The following is a 16,550-nucleotide window of genomic DNA, read 5'->3' as shown; positions in this document are numbered from 1 at the left end:
ATAAGGCTCTCCTCCTTTCAGTTGTGAGTAACCGGTATTGTGTCTCTAGCAAGGAAGTGACTAAGACATAAAGCATGGTGAGGAACAGAGGGGTGGGAGCCAACTTCTCATCATGGTGGCCTCTTTCTTTGGTACAGCCCTTTACAGTTTCACACAATGCTCTCCTGAGCACTGTTCCATCTTGTCCCTAATTTGGTGGGAAGTTAGTCTGATCTAAAAGGTAAGGAAATGGGACTGAAGCTCAGAACTGACTCCAAGGCCGGGGACCTTGGGTGGCCCCAGCTGACAGCAAAAGCACGCACAAGACCAGCTGGGTAAGGAGCCTCCATGTTCTCTACATTTCCTAAATTAATTCCAAGACAGCAAGAAAGCCGGTACAATATCACTGGAAGTCTGCTTTTGGGGCCTGGCCACACACTTGGAAAGAGCTTTTATGTTTCAGAGCTTCTCCCAGCGAAGCAGCTGTTGCCTCCGCCTTTAGCAAGAGCAGCACCCGGCGTATTTGATCTCTGCAGTGTTGGACCCTGCCTGCTCTGAGGTGAAAGCCCATGGCTGAATCCTACATGTGGAGGCTCGGCTCGAAAGAGCACTGTCCATGAGTGTGCCCAAGGTGCTCTGGAACAAGGAGATGCTCTCTCTGGAGGAGATGGCAGCTGCCGAAGTGTGTCTGGGAGTTCAACTCCACAAGCTCAGGGTGGGGACCCTCACTGGCTCTCCCTGTCCTCTGCTGCTGGGAGGACAGTCCCAACTCCCCTGCCTTGGAGTGGACAGCCAGGCAGCTGCTGAGAGCAGCTGCACTGATGCTTGCAGCACCATCAAGGCACGGCCTTGCTTTCAGGACCACCTTGGGAAGCTTTTCTAAATGACTGTTTTGGAGGCAGCTGGCGCTGGGAATTTTCTTCGGGAGGAAACATTGTTTGGAAAACCATTTTGCAAAGCCATTTGGGGCGAGTGAGACATCTGGGTGGGCAAAGATGTCAGCAGAAGTCGAGGATCCGAGGAGAGAGGAAATCGGTAGAGGTCATCCCACAAGGGAAGGGGAGGAGGCCGAGGGGAGGCAGGAGGTGAGGAGGAGGAGGGGCAGGGGCAGAGTGGAGGCTAGCTGGGGCCCTGGGGGAACCAGGAGAGCCCCAGACACCCGCGGTGGGGCACTGGGGGAGCACTGGGGATGTGGGGTGTCTGGCCCTACTCGGCATGGAAACCCCTCTGGCAGACTTCAGTCCGCCGGGTCACAGAGGCTTCTCACAGGCGCTTTCCTGGACAGCAGCGGTTGCTGTGTCCCAGTCCTGCGGCCATGGCAGGGGCTAGGGCTGCCCATGGCCGGGCACCTCCCAGTGTGGCACCGTCCAGCCGTGTGGCTTTCAGCATTTCCGGTGTGGCCGGTTCAACCACGGTAGCACTGAGGCTTTTGTTTTAAGTTAAACAGCCACGCGCGGCTGGTGAGCAGTTTCCTGTACAGCACAGAGAGCGGTGGTGTAGGAAGAGGGTCACCGGGTGGGGGAGCCTGAGCAGCAAGACCGGGTTGGACCGATGTCTTGGGGCACCCGTGAGGCTTGGAGGGGTGCACTGGGGTGCTGCTGGGGGGCCTGGACTTGCAGTCAGTTTTGCCTAGAACCCAAGGTCACAAAGCAGAAACAGCTCAGCAGAAAGTCTTCACGCAGGCAAGTGAGAGTTTCTAAAAAAATAGAAAGAGGCTTCTTTTCCTTCTTTTTAGAATCTAAGTAAGAAGTGGTTGCTTGGGCCCGTGCACAAACACGTCATGGAAAATTCTTTACATTTGCAGTTGTGGGGGCATAAGGTAGGTGCTTAGTAAGTGTCTGAATTACTGGATGACTGAGTAAACAGTACCTTCCACCCTCCCACGGCACACCTAACTCAAATCTTATAACATCGCCGGAGTAAGCAGAGGTAGTTGAGGCTCCAGGAGGTTCAGTGATGTGTCCGGGAAAGCCAGACCCCACGTCTGGTCTGGTCGTTGCTCACCCATCTGGCCCTCCGCTTATCCCCAAGGGGCTCCCTGCTGCAGCTGCTGGCAGCGAAAACCCCAGGAGCTCAGACACCTGGTGCGGCCTCGGTGGGCCATGCTCCCAGCACGCGTTCCCCGCCCACCTGCAGGGCCCAGGCAGGACTCCTCTCAGGGACCCCACCACTATGAACAGGGCACCTGCTGCCCCGGCCACCTGCTGCCCTGGCCACCTCAGCCAACGTGAAGGGACTGAGGAACGAATGGCACACCCTTGTTCCTTTGGAAGAAGAGCGTTCAGTCACAGAGACATCCCCCCCCAAGCTCCCCCAGGACAGCCTCCTCACTTACGGCGTGGAGCCCACTCCGCCACTCAGGTTTGAGCTCTCCAGGGTGCTTGGCGGAGACCCTGCTCTGTGTTCTCTGTTTGGTTAGGTTGTGAGGTTTGGCTTTTCCTGCTCAGGGTTTGTCTGTTGGGGATCTGAAAGGGGAATTCCCAAAAGTTATGCCTCGACTTCATCCTGCCATTTCAATCCTTGGTATGTCTGCACTCGGAAAAGTGGGACCGAATAGGGGTGTGAGTCGGGCAGCTTATCCTCGACAAAGAGGCCTGGCGCATATGTGGAAGAAAGACGGCGTCTTAACAAAGGGTGCCCTGGAGACTGAACCCAGGCCCATATCTCTCATCACCACTAAACTAAACTAAAAATGGATCAAAGGTCTAGGGTCGAAACAGAAGTGCTTAATCTGCTGAACAGAAGCCCAACTGCATAAGAAATAACATCAGGAATGAACAAATGGGATCGTATCAAGTTAGAAAGCTTCTGCACAGCAAAGGAAGTACAACAGAGTGAAGAGACAGTCTACACAATGGAAAAAAAAAACAACTTTGCCAGCTATTCCTTGGACAGAGGACTAATATCTAGAATATATAAAGAACTAAAAAAATCAGACCCCACCAAAAACAAAAGATCCAATAAAAAATGGGCAAGTGAAATGAATAGACACATCTCAGATGAAAAAGTACAAATGGCCAATAAATACTTGAAAAATGTTCAGCATCATTGGCCATTAGAAAAATGAAAATTAAAACAACACTGAGATTCCATCTTACCCCAGAAAGAGTATCCATCATCGAGAAATCAGATTATTACAAATGCTGGCGAGGCTACAGGATAAAAAGAAACTTTCTGTATTGTTGGTGGGATTGTAAACTAGTACAATCACTATGGAAACCAGTATGGAGATTCCTCAAAGCACAGAAACTAGAAATTCCATTCCATGCAGCTATTCCCCTTCCTGGAATCTTCCTGACAGAGTTAAAGACATCAGATTACAGTGATGCATGCATAGCCTTGTTTAAAACAGCACAATGGACAGTACTTAAGCTGTGGAAGTGGTCTATAAGTCCATCAACAGATAAGTGGATAGAGAAAGTGTGGGCTTACACACAATGGAATTCTACTCTGCCATAAAGAAGGATAAATTTGAGGCATTTGTAGAAAAATGAATGCAACTTGAGACCATAATGTTAAGTGAAATAAATCAGATACACAAGCTTCCATACTGAATGGTGACTCTACTATGAGAAACACACATTACAAATAAATTAAAGACCAAAGTAAAAGACAGACAATAGGAAAGAGGGAGATCAATCTTTGGCACATTGAAAGGGGACCAAGAGGTGGATGGGAGGGAGGGAAGGAGAAACACAGGGATGAAGAGTCGCTCTGCGCAGGCACCACCCCCGTACAAAGACTGTGGTCGTTATGAACCGGAAGATGGGCTAACAGCAAGGGAGCGCAGAACATGCCTGCCTACCTCTCGTTAGCAGATGCAGTAAAATTTACGTCTAGGAAGGAAGCTAATAAAAAGAGGAGTTTAGATGTATTGACTCACCTTCACTTGGGTTTGGGGATATAAAATCTAGTCTTCTAGCCCTTCAGTAAACAAGTAACCAGTCTTAAAGAATGCTCGGCAGATTTCCTTGTCCTGGTCAATATGAATGGCCAGTGCTACCAATTTTTTGATACAGAGAGCCCTAAATGTCAACTAAGATTTTATCAGAAGGTACAGAGACAACCCCGGGGCCCGAGGTTGTTGCACCAACAGCCGCACCCGAGGGGAGGCCCTGGATCTGCAGGCTCCTCCCCAGTGTGTTGACGCGTTCATGGTGAAGCCGGGCTCGAGACACGTGTGTAGTACACCTGTGAGTCCACAGTGTTTGTCTCCGAGGAAAGAAAGTATCTGGGACATCTGCTTCTTACTTTAAAACCTCTTAGAATTGGAGATTTTTACAGCAAAAAGTCTTACCGAATACTTTGGCGTCACTGTTTTGGCACTGCTTGGTGACAACTGTTTGAAAGTTTTTGCAGCAAAATATCATGAAAACAAAGGTATTCAAAATGCACACAAAACACCCCAAACTCTGCGTGTGCACTGGTGAGAGCTGGCGGCGGGCAGAGGCGGACTCACCTTCCCGAAGCTGGCGGCGTTGACAGGCTGGGTGTCGTTCTTCTCGCAGAAATCCAGGTAGTGCATGTACAGGGCGCTGCGAGGAATGCAGACGCCTTCTGCAATCTCATAGTTTTCCTCCAGCCTAGGGAAAAATTGCCCAATGAGCGAAACAGAAGTTACCTTCCCCAAGCAAGAAACGTCCATTCACCCCATCCTCCTCCGGAGCTGGGCAAACCTGGGGAATAACCCTCTTCCTACCGGTGGGGGATCGAGGCCCAGGGAGACAGAGCCAGCTGTCCGAGGTCATTGAGTTAAGCAGCTCAGTGGGACCAGAATCCCGTCCCCCACTGTGGGATCCCCAGCTACTTTCCCAGCCCAAGTGCCCACTCCTGCTCTGTGTTGTCACGGGCCTGGCTGTATTCCGGTTGGATCAGGTCCCCCCGGGCTCCAAAAGCCGTATGAGGTCTTGCAGGCCCCCACCCAGCAGGCTTTGAACACACACCCACGTGGGCAGCCATTCCTAGCGGGAAGAAGGCGAAGGATGCTGCTTCTTGGTGACAAAAACAGCCGCACTTGTACAGCTGGACTCCACTAAGCCACCGGCTAGACGGGTTCACAGCCACAACCTCGGCTGGCCTCCTGATTAATTTAGAGCACCTTGTCTTCCACTGCACGGGGATCAGTGATTCCACACCCATCCCCACTTTAGCGCACAGGTTACAGGTAGGCATCTTTCTAGGAGAGATGCCTGCTTTCCAGTGGGTTCAAATCCCAGCCTCATCACTGTCTGGCGTGGTGATCTTGGGAGAGTTATGTAAACTCAGGACTCAGTGTCCCGTAGCAAGCATGGAGTAACTACCTCCCCAGGTGGCTGTGACTGTCAGACCAGGTGATGCGTGACAGACACGCGTTAGCATAGTGCCCGGCACGTGCGTGGTAGGTAGGCACTTTGTGAGGTGAGCCGTCATTGGTACCCATTGTTCCTCTGCACAAGTCACCATGGGGCAGCTCTCTGCCCAGATTCTGTGTCAGACATTGGGGACATACAGGAAAACTAGGTATGACTTGTTTTTTTCCTTTTTGAGACAGGGTCTCGCTATGCAGTTCAGGCTGACCTTTAGCTCACTTTGTAGTACAGGCTGGTCTCAAACTTGCAAGGATCCTCCTGCCTCAGCCTCCTGAGGGCTGGGATTACAGGTGTGTGCCACCACTCCCGGCTCTTATGACTTTTGTAAACACCAGAATTTAAGCATCCAAGTGAATCCTGCCTCCATTGCTACAGACACATTGGAAGGTTAGTCTCTTCCCGCAAAATCGTCCCGTCCCGTGACAATCTGAGATCGCCTCTATAGGCCCTGCCTGTAGAGCTGGGGATACTGTCTGCACTTTGAATTCTCCAAAAGAACACATTTCTCCTTTGACCATGAATTGGACTTTAGGAAACAACCCGAGGCCATTGGGAACCCAGTTTGAGAGATAAAGTGATAACTCTTTTCTTAACATTTGGGGGGGTGTCCAAGTGATTCCAAAGCCGTGAAATGAGTGTCCTCAAGTGGCTTCCCGCTCGGTGAGCAAGCGCCAAGGGAGCAGCCCAGCACCGCCATCACTCGAGCGGAATGAGGACACGGCCTCCTGAGGTGCTCGCTTGAAAGCCCAGGGCCCACTCAGCCCATTCCAGCACGTGACCCGGAAGAAAGCAGTCCAGTGATCTCATACCCGAACCTCATGTCGAGTACAGCCTGGGGGTCCTTGGGGGTGCCGAAGCCTGCTGCTGCACCCCGCCCTCCCTTCTCCTCTGGGACAGGAGCCCTGAGTAACTCCAGCGGGTTTCAGAACTGTTCCGGGAAATAGTTTCCATAACCCTTCCTGGTGACCAAACACCTTGAGTCTGGGACAGTGTCCGAGTCACTTCTGAACCCTTGAGGTTTAGCTTCTTCCCCGGGGAACACAATAGGGGCTCAACAGAGAGACTATTTCAATCCATTATTCATTCAACAAATATTGATTTCTTAGCACCTGCCAAGCACTGGGGATACCACGGGGAGCATGGATGAAGACCAGGGCACTTTTTCATTCAACAAATATTTGCTGAGTGTCAGGCAGCTTTGTCCACATCCCGGAAAGAGTGGGGAACAGAACAAAGGCCTTACATTCCAGTGTGTGCGTCCCCGATGTCAGAACTGGACCTTGAAGTGCAATTCCCGGCAGGAGACTGGTTCTGCATACAGAATGGGTTTCCCTAAGTTTCAGGCCCACAGTGAAGGGAGATCATCCTGGGAGGTCAGCCTGGGCCCATCCCTGCCACCGCAGGCTGCTTCTCTGGCGAGCGAGTGCGGGGTCCTGGCACAGCCCGGGCACGTCTGCACACGCGGCAGCACGCACAGCCCAGGGTCTCCCGGGAGCGCTTTGCTCGGCTGAACAGCATTTGCCCAACTTCTGAAATCCAGCGCGCTTCGCAGCAGGGCTGGATTTCTGGTTTCTCATGGAAAAGCTGTGGTCTTGCAGCCCCAGACCCGTTTTCCCACACAGTGACAACCGGCCAGAGCGCGACGTGCCCAGGACTTGGCCCCACCCTCACCCCTTCCTCGCATTCTTCCTGCACCAAGCCTGTTTTCTTGCCTGCCCGGCTCCTGTGGGCCCTGGCATTGGCGTAAGACGTGACCTGTGTCCCAGCGCACTTTGCAGTCAGCTGAAAGTGGGCAAAGATCTTCGTGTGTGGGTGGGGATGGTCCGTGAAGGTCTCGCAGGGAAATGGGCTTGGAATTTTGTAGCGGCAAATAACAGGTGGTATCTGCTGAGCTCCTACTGGGTGCCAGGCCCTGAGCAGGACCGGTCTCACCTGATCCTCACAATACCAGATGCGGTGGTTATAACTATAACTAGCTTCCAGATTAGGGAGCTGAGGTGCAGAGAGCGTAACTCATCTGCTAATGCAGCCAGCAAGTAGGAGTTCTTTTCTCGTGATGCCCGGTGCTCTTCTGCCATGGCAGTTGGTGGGGGTGGCAGGCGAGAGATTGAGAGAAGAGTGTGCTGTGTGCCTGGGATGAGGGACACTGGATTGGGTGGGAAGGGCAGCTTGTGAAGGGATCTCAAGGGAAAGGACCACGATGGGGTGAAGACTCTTCCAGTGCCAAGAAAGGGAGTGAGACTTGGCAGGGAGGAGTTACTAGAAAAACACTCTTTTCAAAAGAAGGCACTAAAGTGGTACTCAGAAAGTACTGAAAAAAGAAAAAAAAAAAAAGGCCCAGAGGCAAAAAGACTGGAGTGTTTCTGGGATGTTACAGGAATAATAATAGCAATGTCATCGGTAGCAAAAATAACTAATATTGCAACGATGGTTAAGTTTATTGCCAACCTAGCTGGCTTGGGAGCATCCGAGGGGATTGTAAAGTGCACCTTTCACATCTGGGGGGCCGGTGGTGGTGTAACCTTGCAGTCTGTGTCTGGTCCCCGGCCCCTTCCTCTCTGGTGTTTCTGGGCCACCCTGAACCAGGTAGCTTTGCTTTTCCACACCCTTCCGCCATGATGCTCCTGCCTTGGAGCCAGCTGACCAGGAGTTGAATCCCCTGAAACCGTGAGCCGAATACACCTCTCCGTTAAATTGTGGGTATCCGGTATTTGCATCTAGAATGGGAAAAAACAACTAACACGGTGCGTTTAAAGCTCAAAATGTTCTATCAGGCAGCAATGGGCTGAGAATTAAAGAACATCGAAAAGCAGCAAAAGACTCAAGTTTCATAGGTTTTATTTCAGACTCAAGAGTTCCATTAAGTGACTTTCTTTGAAGAGATTCCACTTCCACACTTTAGACTAGCGCTGTGGAACATCTTCCAGGCTAGTGCATAGCTGTGAACAATTTGGGCTGTCAACTTTCAGCATAAACAGTGGTGGGGAGGAAGAACGCATCCATTTTTGCTTATATGTGCTAGAGGGTACCTAACGTTTGTTTTGGCCAGAAGAATCTATGGGCACATTTAACAAACATGCATTTCAAACCATTCGGAATTTGTCTTATATAAAATCCATTCAAGTGATAGCAGGCCAATGCATCTTTTTCTTTTTGTTTGAGCCTGGACCTGGGACAGCCAGTTTGTTCTTTGGGAAGGCCACCCTGCACCTCTGTGGTGGGAAGCTGAGGTGCTCTAGCAAAGTCTGATCCATTACCGCTTGTTGAATGACGGAAGAAACAATTGAAACTGGCTAGGAGCCACTCTGACAGTTCAGATCAGAAAGGCAGGCATGAGTTTCGGGGACAGAGATAACACGGGGTGTGGGACTTGTGCAGCCAGATGTAGGGGGAGGCAGCCAAGGCAGTCCTCAGGTTCCTAACTGAGCCTGTTGGGTGAATGGCTCCATTCCCCGGAATCAGACCTGTTCCAAGGGACACAAGTCATGGCGGGAAGTAACGCATCCAAAGGTGGTGCTGGAGTGACGGTCCCCGGGCAGGTTCCTGCCTTCCCCATCATTTACATTGAGATCCTGAGCCTGAGCTACTATTTCTGCTTTCTCACTAAATCTGGCCAAGCGACCGAAATCAAAACACAAGATTCTGCTTATCATACACCATGTTAAGGAACCCATAGCAACAACAAACTATTCTAATCAGATGGGTGGAAGTCACCGTCACCCAAGCTGAGCTAATTAAGCAGTTACCTGTCAAAGGCCAGTGCCGTCTAAATAATCACATTTCTCCCCGTGTTTTGTTCCTGTTCCTGGAGCTGCTGAGCCTCAAAGTAGCCAGGTGGCCTATGATGATGAAGCATTTTAATAAGCGCTGTGCACGGAGGGACGGGATTGACACGGAAGGCACCTCTGGTGCTTGATGCGTTTCTCCAGGAGCAGCATCGAGACACCTTTTCTAGCCACCCAGCAAAATCCAGGGACGAAAGTTGCTAATTGGAATGTCCACTCCCTGACCAAGGCAGGCGGAGGGAAAGCAGTTAATTATTTCTCTTCATATCTGATGATGAGACTTGCCCTTTCTTCCTGTCTTCAGAGGACATCATTAGCCTGGCATGATGAACAATGCCCCATTATACCTGGATTTCGCTTTAATAGTCACAGACACAAAGTCCCCGACGTGCTCCGTTCTCTTATCTCGTGTTTAACAACTTGATCGGATTTGAATCGAGCCCATCCTATTATGGACAGATAATGAACTGGATCTGTGAGCTGGCCCGAGCCGCTAGCATAGGCCTCGGCTTTTACAAAGACCTCTTCCTGCTCCGGGGCTCTAGCTCTTGGCCACCTGGTGTGCATCGAGGAAGCTGTGTTCTGACACCCTCTGAGGCAGGGCGAGTGGCATCACACCTAGGACGCTCCTGGGTTCTCATGTTTAACCTGTGGCCTCTTGTGTGTTCACGCAGTCAAAGTGTCCACTGCTCAACTTCTTTTGTTGTTTGTATTTGAGACAGAGTCTTGCTATGTAGCCCAGGCTGGCCTCAAACTCACAGCAATCCTCCTGCCTCAGCCTCCAGAGTGCTGGGCTTAGAGGTGTGGGCGACCATGTCCGGCTTCCATTTCTCAAATTCTTGTGGAAACCTTTTTCTTCTGTTTTACCAAAAATCAACAGGATCTTTTTAAAAATATAGAGTGTCATAACTTATCACTGAGGCCACCCCAGACACCTGACACTATGCTTTGTGGCGGAAAAGAAGAAAGATGCTGCTAAGTCCTGCAGCCTTCGGCGGCTCCCCAGGGCCTCCCCGCAGGGTCTGCTTCTCTCCCCGGGCGTCAGGCCCGTGCTGACTACTTTGCTTGCTTCTCTCGCCCCACTGCCGCGCGCCTTTCTCTCCAGCAGTGCACCTCACTGAGCCCCACGCTTGCGGCCCCCTGCGCGTCCCTCGCCCGGAGGACGGGATGTTGAATGTCCCCAGCCTCCTCTGCCAGTCACCTCTTCACAGGTTCTTGTTGCCAAAGCCCCGTTTGTCCCTGGGATGCCACAGTGATCTAACAGCAGCACCAAGCCAAGCCGAGACCCGGAGGGGAGGCTCTGACGGAGGAGGCGTGGGCTCTGCTCCCGCCACCGCCCGCTGCCCCAGCTCCTCCCGTCTGCTCGGCGCCCTGACAGCTGCCTTCACCAAGAGGCAGCCCTGGGTGGTCGGGCTGGGGTCCCGTCTCCACTCCTCAGGAGCAGGATAGCCCGGCACACGCCTTGGACTCACTCACTTCCTTCTTCCATAAAACGAAGGAAGCAGAGCCCATCGCCCAGGAAAAGCAGACAGGAAGCCTCGCAGGTCCTCAGCCCCTGGCGGGCGCGCAGCAACACCAATGAAGTGGCAATGACCAGGGCGGTTCTCCATCGCTGGCGACTCTTCAGGTGACATTTTATAGTTGGAGTGAAGACCCTTCACGCAGGGATGGACTCGCATTCCCCTGCCGGTTCGCGCGTTCCTGGACTCTCCACACAGCCAGCAGCACTGCGGGTCTGGAGAGAAGGAAGAGACGCCGGAAGGCAGGAGGGGCAGCTGTCCGCTGGGCCGGGGGGACTCTGAGGGCCTTCATCCTAAGATGCAGGGGGCTCACGTCACCACGCAGGGATGGCTGCATTCATAGCTCCAGCTGACGTCGTCCCAGGATTGTGGCGGAGATGGAGCTGGGGTGATTTCCCGGGGCCCAGGGCTGCAGGATCTGAAGCTCTCCCAGGCACTAGGCTCTGTTTCATTGGATCAGTGAGCCTGTGTTTACTGAGCACCTACTGCAGGCCAAGCTCTGCCTGCGAGAAGCCGGCAGCTGCCAGGAGGCACCCGGGAGGCAGTGCCTTCCCCCAGCGACTGCATAGAAAGCAGTGACGCCCTGCAGGTGCGGGCACTGATTAGGCTGAGGCTGATTTAAGCAGAGGCCAGAACAGAACAAAACAAAACTGAGTCTGTAAATAAACCACCACTCAAGCCAGCGACTTGCTGCTGTTAGACGAGCCCATCAGTGGTGGGGGTTGGGCCTCAACTTTCCAAGGCCACTCCTGGCCCAGCCTCTTCTCCCTCCTCGGTCCAGCGAGACTGTGACCCTCTGCGGTGTTCTGCTGCCTGCCTCAGTTTCCTGCTGTTTAAACAGAGTCACAGTCACACACCACACAACTGCGGCCCTTCACCAACGACCACACAGAAGATGGCGGCTCGGAAGATTCCAGCAGGGCTGACAGGTCCCTGTGGCCGGTGGCATCAGGCTCTTCCCGATGGCCCTGGGCAGCTAGCCCTTGGCAGTGCGGCAGTGCCATGCAGCCAAACCCACGTCAGCACAAGCGGGGGAGCGTGGGGCGTGGCCTGGTGGGGAGAGTACTTGGCCTACTGCAGTTTCTCTCCAGAATGTGGAATGGGTCCGCCTGCTTCTAAAGTCAGTTCACAGTCTGCAAAGGGGTAGGGGAGGCGGAGGGGACGGAGAGGGGCGTGAAACACCTGAGATGTGTCTCACGCATGAGTGTGCGCACGCACACACACACACACAGCCCGACGTCCCCCACGAACCAGTGCAGGAAGACAGGCAAGCACCACCAGCCCGGCTGCTTTCCTTTAAAATCTGAAAGTCACTCGACAGGGAGCACCTCTTCCTCAGAGCCCAGAGCACCCTTCACCGTCCTGCTCCTGGGCCCTTCTGGGGTAAGCGGCACCCACGGGGCACTGTCCCACTCACTGGCATGGCCTGGCCCCGCTGGTTGAATCCAGAGCTAGAAAAGTTCAGTCTCTCCCTTGGGAACCAGGCCGCCTAACGTGCCATGACAGCAGATGACACTGTCACCACTGAGTAAAAGGACCGAGTCAGAAGCGGGCACAGATGCCAGGTGTTGACGTGCCCACAGAGCGTGGCCCGGTGCACACCGCCAGCCCTCGGCTTTGGCGTGGAGCGGGCTCGTTTCCTCCTACGCCCTCCGCAGATACCGGGAGAGAACGCCGCAGGTACTTCTGCGGCATGTTCATTGGAACTGTTGAGAGCTGTCAGTGGCCCCACGCCTCCTTTTGGGATTTTCAAAAGAAAGAAATCGCTCCTCCACCCCCACCAGGAAAGTGGAGCCCTGGCCTTCCCTGGCTTTGGGGCGAGCCTGGCTTCAGGAACCAGGGCAGGGCGTGCAGCGGACGAGGGATGGGGGACAGGACAGGTGGGGCGGCCAGAGCCGCCTTCCGCAGTCGGAGCTGGAGCCGAGGTGTGGACAGAGGGTGTGGTTCGGGTTCTAGCGGTGCCCGGTGCTCACCGGCCGGGTCTCACTAACCTCGTGTGCGAGGGTGCGGGAAGGCTTTGGCAGGGGCGCTGCACAGTATTTGCCTGTTTGCTCCCGGGCCACGTGGACTGGTCAGTTTGGGCTGCTTGGCTGCTGGGCCTGGCCTCCAGGGCAGTGGGGAGGGCAGGCAGCAGGGGTGGCAAAGAGGAGACACATTGGAACCCGCCAGGCACCCGAGTCCCAAGTCCAGCCAGACGGCCCCGGGGCTGGGCACTTGCAGGCCACACGCTGTTCCCGGACAGGGGACAGCTCGAGGACACAGGTGCCTCCAGAGTGAGATCTTGCTACAGGGCCAAGGTCTTAGTTTACTCATTGATTTGTAAGTGTTTGTGCTGGGGGCGACATCACCTGTTTGAGGGCGGGGAGCAAGGTGTGGATCTGCAGCGTGTGACAGGCAGCCACGATGTTTTAGTGTGAGGTTCCACACACTTTTTACAAAGATGAGCGCAAGGAAAAAAAGCACGTTCAAAAACTTGTACAGGTTCACATGCGTGGAAACACATAGGCACGGTTTGTAAATACAGACACGTGACACATGTGCACACACATATGCACACGCATGCACACACACACACGTGTGCATGCACAACCTCTCCCTGGGGAGGTATAGGGTTTTTTTCTGAGGGAGAATCAAAGGACAACACCAGACATGAGCCTCATCTCAGAGCTCTAATTTTATAACAAGAAAATGTGTTACTTGTATAAATAAAAAAGATTGACTGCATTCATTCATTTCCTGACTTTTTCTAAAAACCCAACAAAAGCAAAAAGGAAAATGAGGCAAAGGAAAGAAGAGGCTGAGGCAGGCAAACAGTGCTGAACTTGCACAGTCAGATCACTGAGCGGTCAGTTTGGGTTTACCTCTGAGCTCCCAGGCAGCCCGAGCAAAAAGGGGGAAAGTTTGCTGAAATGGTGGCATCAGTGACCCTGGGCACAGTGACCCAGGCCGGGTGGGGGCGTCCTGATTGCACCTGCTCCTGGCTGGGTGTGGAGAAAGGTCCTAGCCGTCCCTCCCGTGTGCAGACCTTCCCCCGCTGGCCTCGGCCTCCTCTGCATCCCTGTCTCATGTCTCTGTCCACTGTCTCATGGTTCCTTGAACCGGCTTGGCCTGCGCCCCTCGTGGGAAGGAGCCCAAGTTACCTGGAGGACCCCGGCAGCACTGCCCACTGCTGGGAAGTGGCCTCTGGTCCGGGTCCCTCCGGGTCCCCGGAGAACGTGGGGGTGGAGGGAGCTGAAGTCTCAGGGTGACTGTGGAGCCTGCCCGCAGCTCCAGTGCCCCCATGCCCTGTGGTGTGGACTCAGGGTGCACCGAACCAACTACCCCTACACTCAGGGTGAGCCTGGGAGCCCAGCCTATGCCCCCTGGGAGGCCGTTCTAAGGAAGCCGTTCCTGTCAGGCGTGCTCTGCCCTGAGGGCCCCAGGGTCCCGAGGTCGGTGAGGACGTCCTGTCTCTCCCTCCATGAAGCGCCGCCTCCGGGAGAAGCCCCCTGGGACAGCCCCTGCCACCCCGTCCTTCGGCAGCACCCACCTCTGTCTGTCGTTTATGAATAAACCACACCCTGTCAGCCATTCCCCAGCCCATCTCACCCCCGGTGCACTCACAGAGTCCACACCAGGACCCCGCACACAGCAGGTGCTCCGGAGGCACTTCCTGAAGTAGGTCATGACCAAAACAGCATCTTCTCTTTTTCGGATGGGTTAGGGGTGTACTGGTGATTGAACCCAGGGCCTTTACACTGAGCTATATTCCCAACCTTTTCTTTTTTCAACCATCCATCCATCCATCCATCCATTCAATAAGTTGTCCAGGCTGACCTTGAACTTGGACTTCTCCTGCCTCAGCCTCCTGAGCTGCAGGAATGGCAGGTGTGCAGTGCAACACACAGCAGAAAGACCAGGTTAACCGGACAATGGGAGTTGGAGGACAATCAATGTTCTTTGAACACAGAATGCCTTTCGATAATGGCGAGACTGACACACACATTTTCACAGCTGATTTGCCCCTGGGAAGTGAGTGTGTCCTTCAGGAAGATGATCTCCCCTGACCTTGTGAGCGGAGGGTGAAGTTTCTTCTGGGATTTTCTCCCTGAGCCTCGAGGTCCAGCAGCAGGGGACCAGTCCAGAGGTGGCCCAGGAGCACCAGCCGCACCGAGATTGTCCTTATGGGGCTTGAAGGATGGTGTGCAGAGGGTCCCCGAGCGCCCAGCCCGTGCCACTCCGTGCAGGTCCCGGGCAACTTGGCCCAGCCTCAGGACCACGGGGTGGGTCGGAGCCACGTGCCCCACGCGCAGCGGGCACCTGCAGCAGGACGCAGAGGTCCCTCCCAGGCGGCACAGGGCTGCGCTGGAGCAGGGGGCTCTGCCTGGCCGTGAAGTGGCAGAGACTGCACTGTCACAGCCTCCTGGGGGCAGGCAGCGGTCTGAGAACCACAGAGCACAGCCTGGGCACACGATTTCCTCCTTTTGGATGTTTATTCCAAAACAATCTGCTCCATAAAGCAAGTGTCCACCAGTTTCTTGCATTTCCTGGGAGAAGCAGCACCTGCTCCTCCCAGGATCCCTGGCGTGTGTCGCCCTCCTGGCATTTGGAGGCGCGGTGCGGCTGAGATGTTTATAATAGTATTTGTCACAATCTGCATGAGAGGTTCAGTCACTGTAAATAGAGCCAAAAGCTCAAACGCTGAGAAAATACACACGGGGGACAAATGGCGGAAGAGGCGAGAAAGGCGAGGAGCAGGGCCCTGTGAAATAACCGGGGCTGCTCCTTGTTTTCTGAGACAGCATCTTGCTATGCAGCCCAGGCTGGCCTCAGACTTGAGGTGATCCTCCTGCCTCAGCCTCCCAAGTGCTGGGATTACAGGCTTGCACCACCGTGCCTGGACAACTGGCCATTCTTGTGGACAGCAAACTGCCCCTGGAGACCCTGGGTGGAGAGGCTGTACTAGGTTTTCGGGTACCTTCTCTACATCCGCCTCTATTCACCTCTCATGAGGGGCCCAGGCACAGAATCCAGCCTGCTCCAGAAAACCTCCGCTTCCTTCTCTGGTCTTGCTGAGCCTTCTCCTCCCACACATGGGAGTTTCATTCAAAAAGACCCAGGCTGATCCCTGTGTCCCTGGCTACTGGCTGCGTGTGATTCAGGTAAGTGATTTCACCACCTTGGCTTTATTTGGCCCTTCTGTGAAATGGGTATAATAACAACCCTGTCACACAACTGTGAGCATGAAATGAGGCACAAATTGTGCAAATCACCCACACAGGGCGGCGCAGGCGGACCTGACTTCCTCCCTGTCCATCCCTCCTCCCCTCGGCCACTCCTGCCAGGGTAGGGGAATCACAGCCCCTGACCAGCAGGTCCTCAGAGCGGCGGCTCTCAGCTGTAGAGTGCTCTGATGGACAAACCCAGAGCGTGACTTCCAAGGGCCGCTTTTGGGAGAGAATTTATCTGTGAGTACTGAGCACAAGTGTGGCCACTTACACAGCAAGAAACATTGCATCGGCTCAGGAATTTCAACCATTAAAGAGAAAGTCGTTCTGATAGGTAATTTCGGTTAAAGTTATAAGTATTAAAATAATGATAGCCTAGTTGAAATTAATTATTCATTTATTCTGGGCTCATGTTAAGAGTAAACGGGCCTCCGTTTCTGTAATTTGCAGTAACATTATTAATGGTAATAACACAATCAAGTAAAAATCAACGAATGACACCCACACAGAGTCTGGCCCTTGCCAGTACTTAGACAGTGGAAATACAAACCCACCCCCAAATAAGAAAAATACGAAAATACAAATTTCCGAGCTAGACCAAGGCTGAGTGCATCACATACACCTGCAAACAGAATAGATTTGGTGGAGTTAAGTGGACGACTCCCCGTCACGGCCACGACAGCGCCCCAGCGCCCACGGGTCACCCGTCCC

At 53.7% G+C, this 16,550-nt stretch overlaps 1 protein-coding gene across 3 annotated transcripts in view; it reads right to left on the bottom strand.

Annotated features, from left to right (window-relative positions):
- Rfx4 (regulatory factor X, 4 (influences HLA class II expression)) overlaps positions 1 to 16,550 on the bottom strand; it is a 165,602-nt gene that overhangs the window by 102,042 nt on the left and 47,010 nt on the right. For all 3 annotated transcript variants that reach the window (XM_005374623.2, XM_005374622.1, XM_005374624.1), the window contains exon 4: positions 4,439 to 4,562. In XM_005374623.2, the coding sequence (XP_005374680.1) occupies positions 4,439 to 4,562 (124 nt within the window). The remainder of the gene's footprint in view (positions 1 to 4,438; positions 4,563 to 16,550) is intronic.

This window comes from Chinchilla lanigera, unplaced genomic scaffold (genome assembly GCF_000276665.1).
Source record: "Chinchilla lanigera isolate Chin_1 unplaced genomic scaffold, ChiLan1.0 scaffold00004, whole genome shotgun sequence".
Taxonomy (NCBI): domain Eukaryota; kingdom Metazoa; phylum Chordata; class Mammalia; order Rodentia; family Chinchillidae; genus Chinchilla; species Chinchilla lanigera.
Note: the sequence above shows the minus strand (reverse complement) of the source record. Positions and strands in the feature narration are given on the sequence as shown.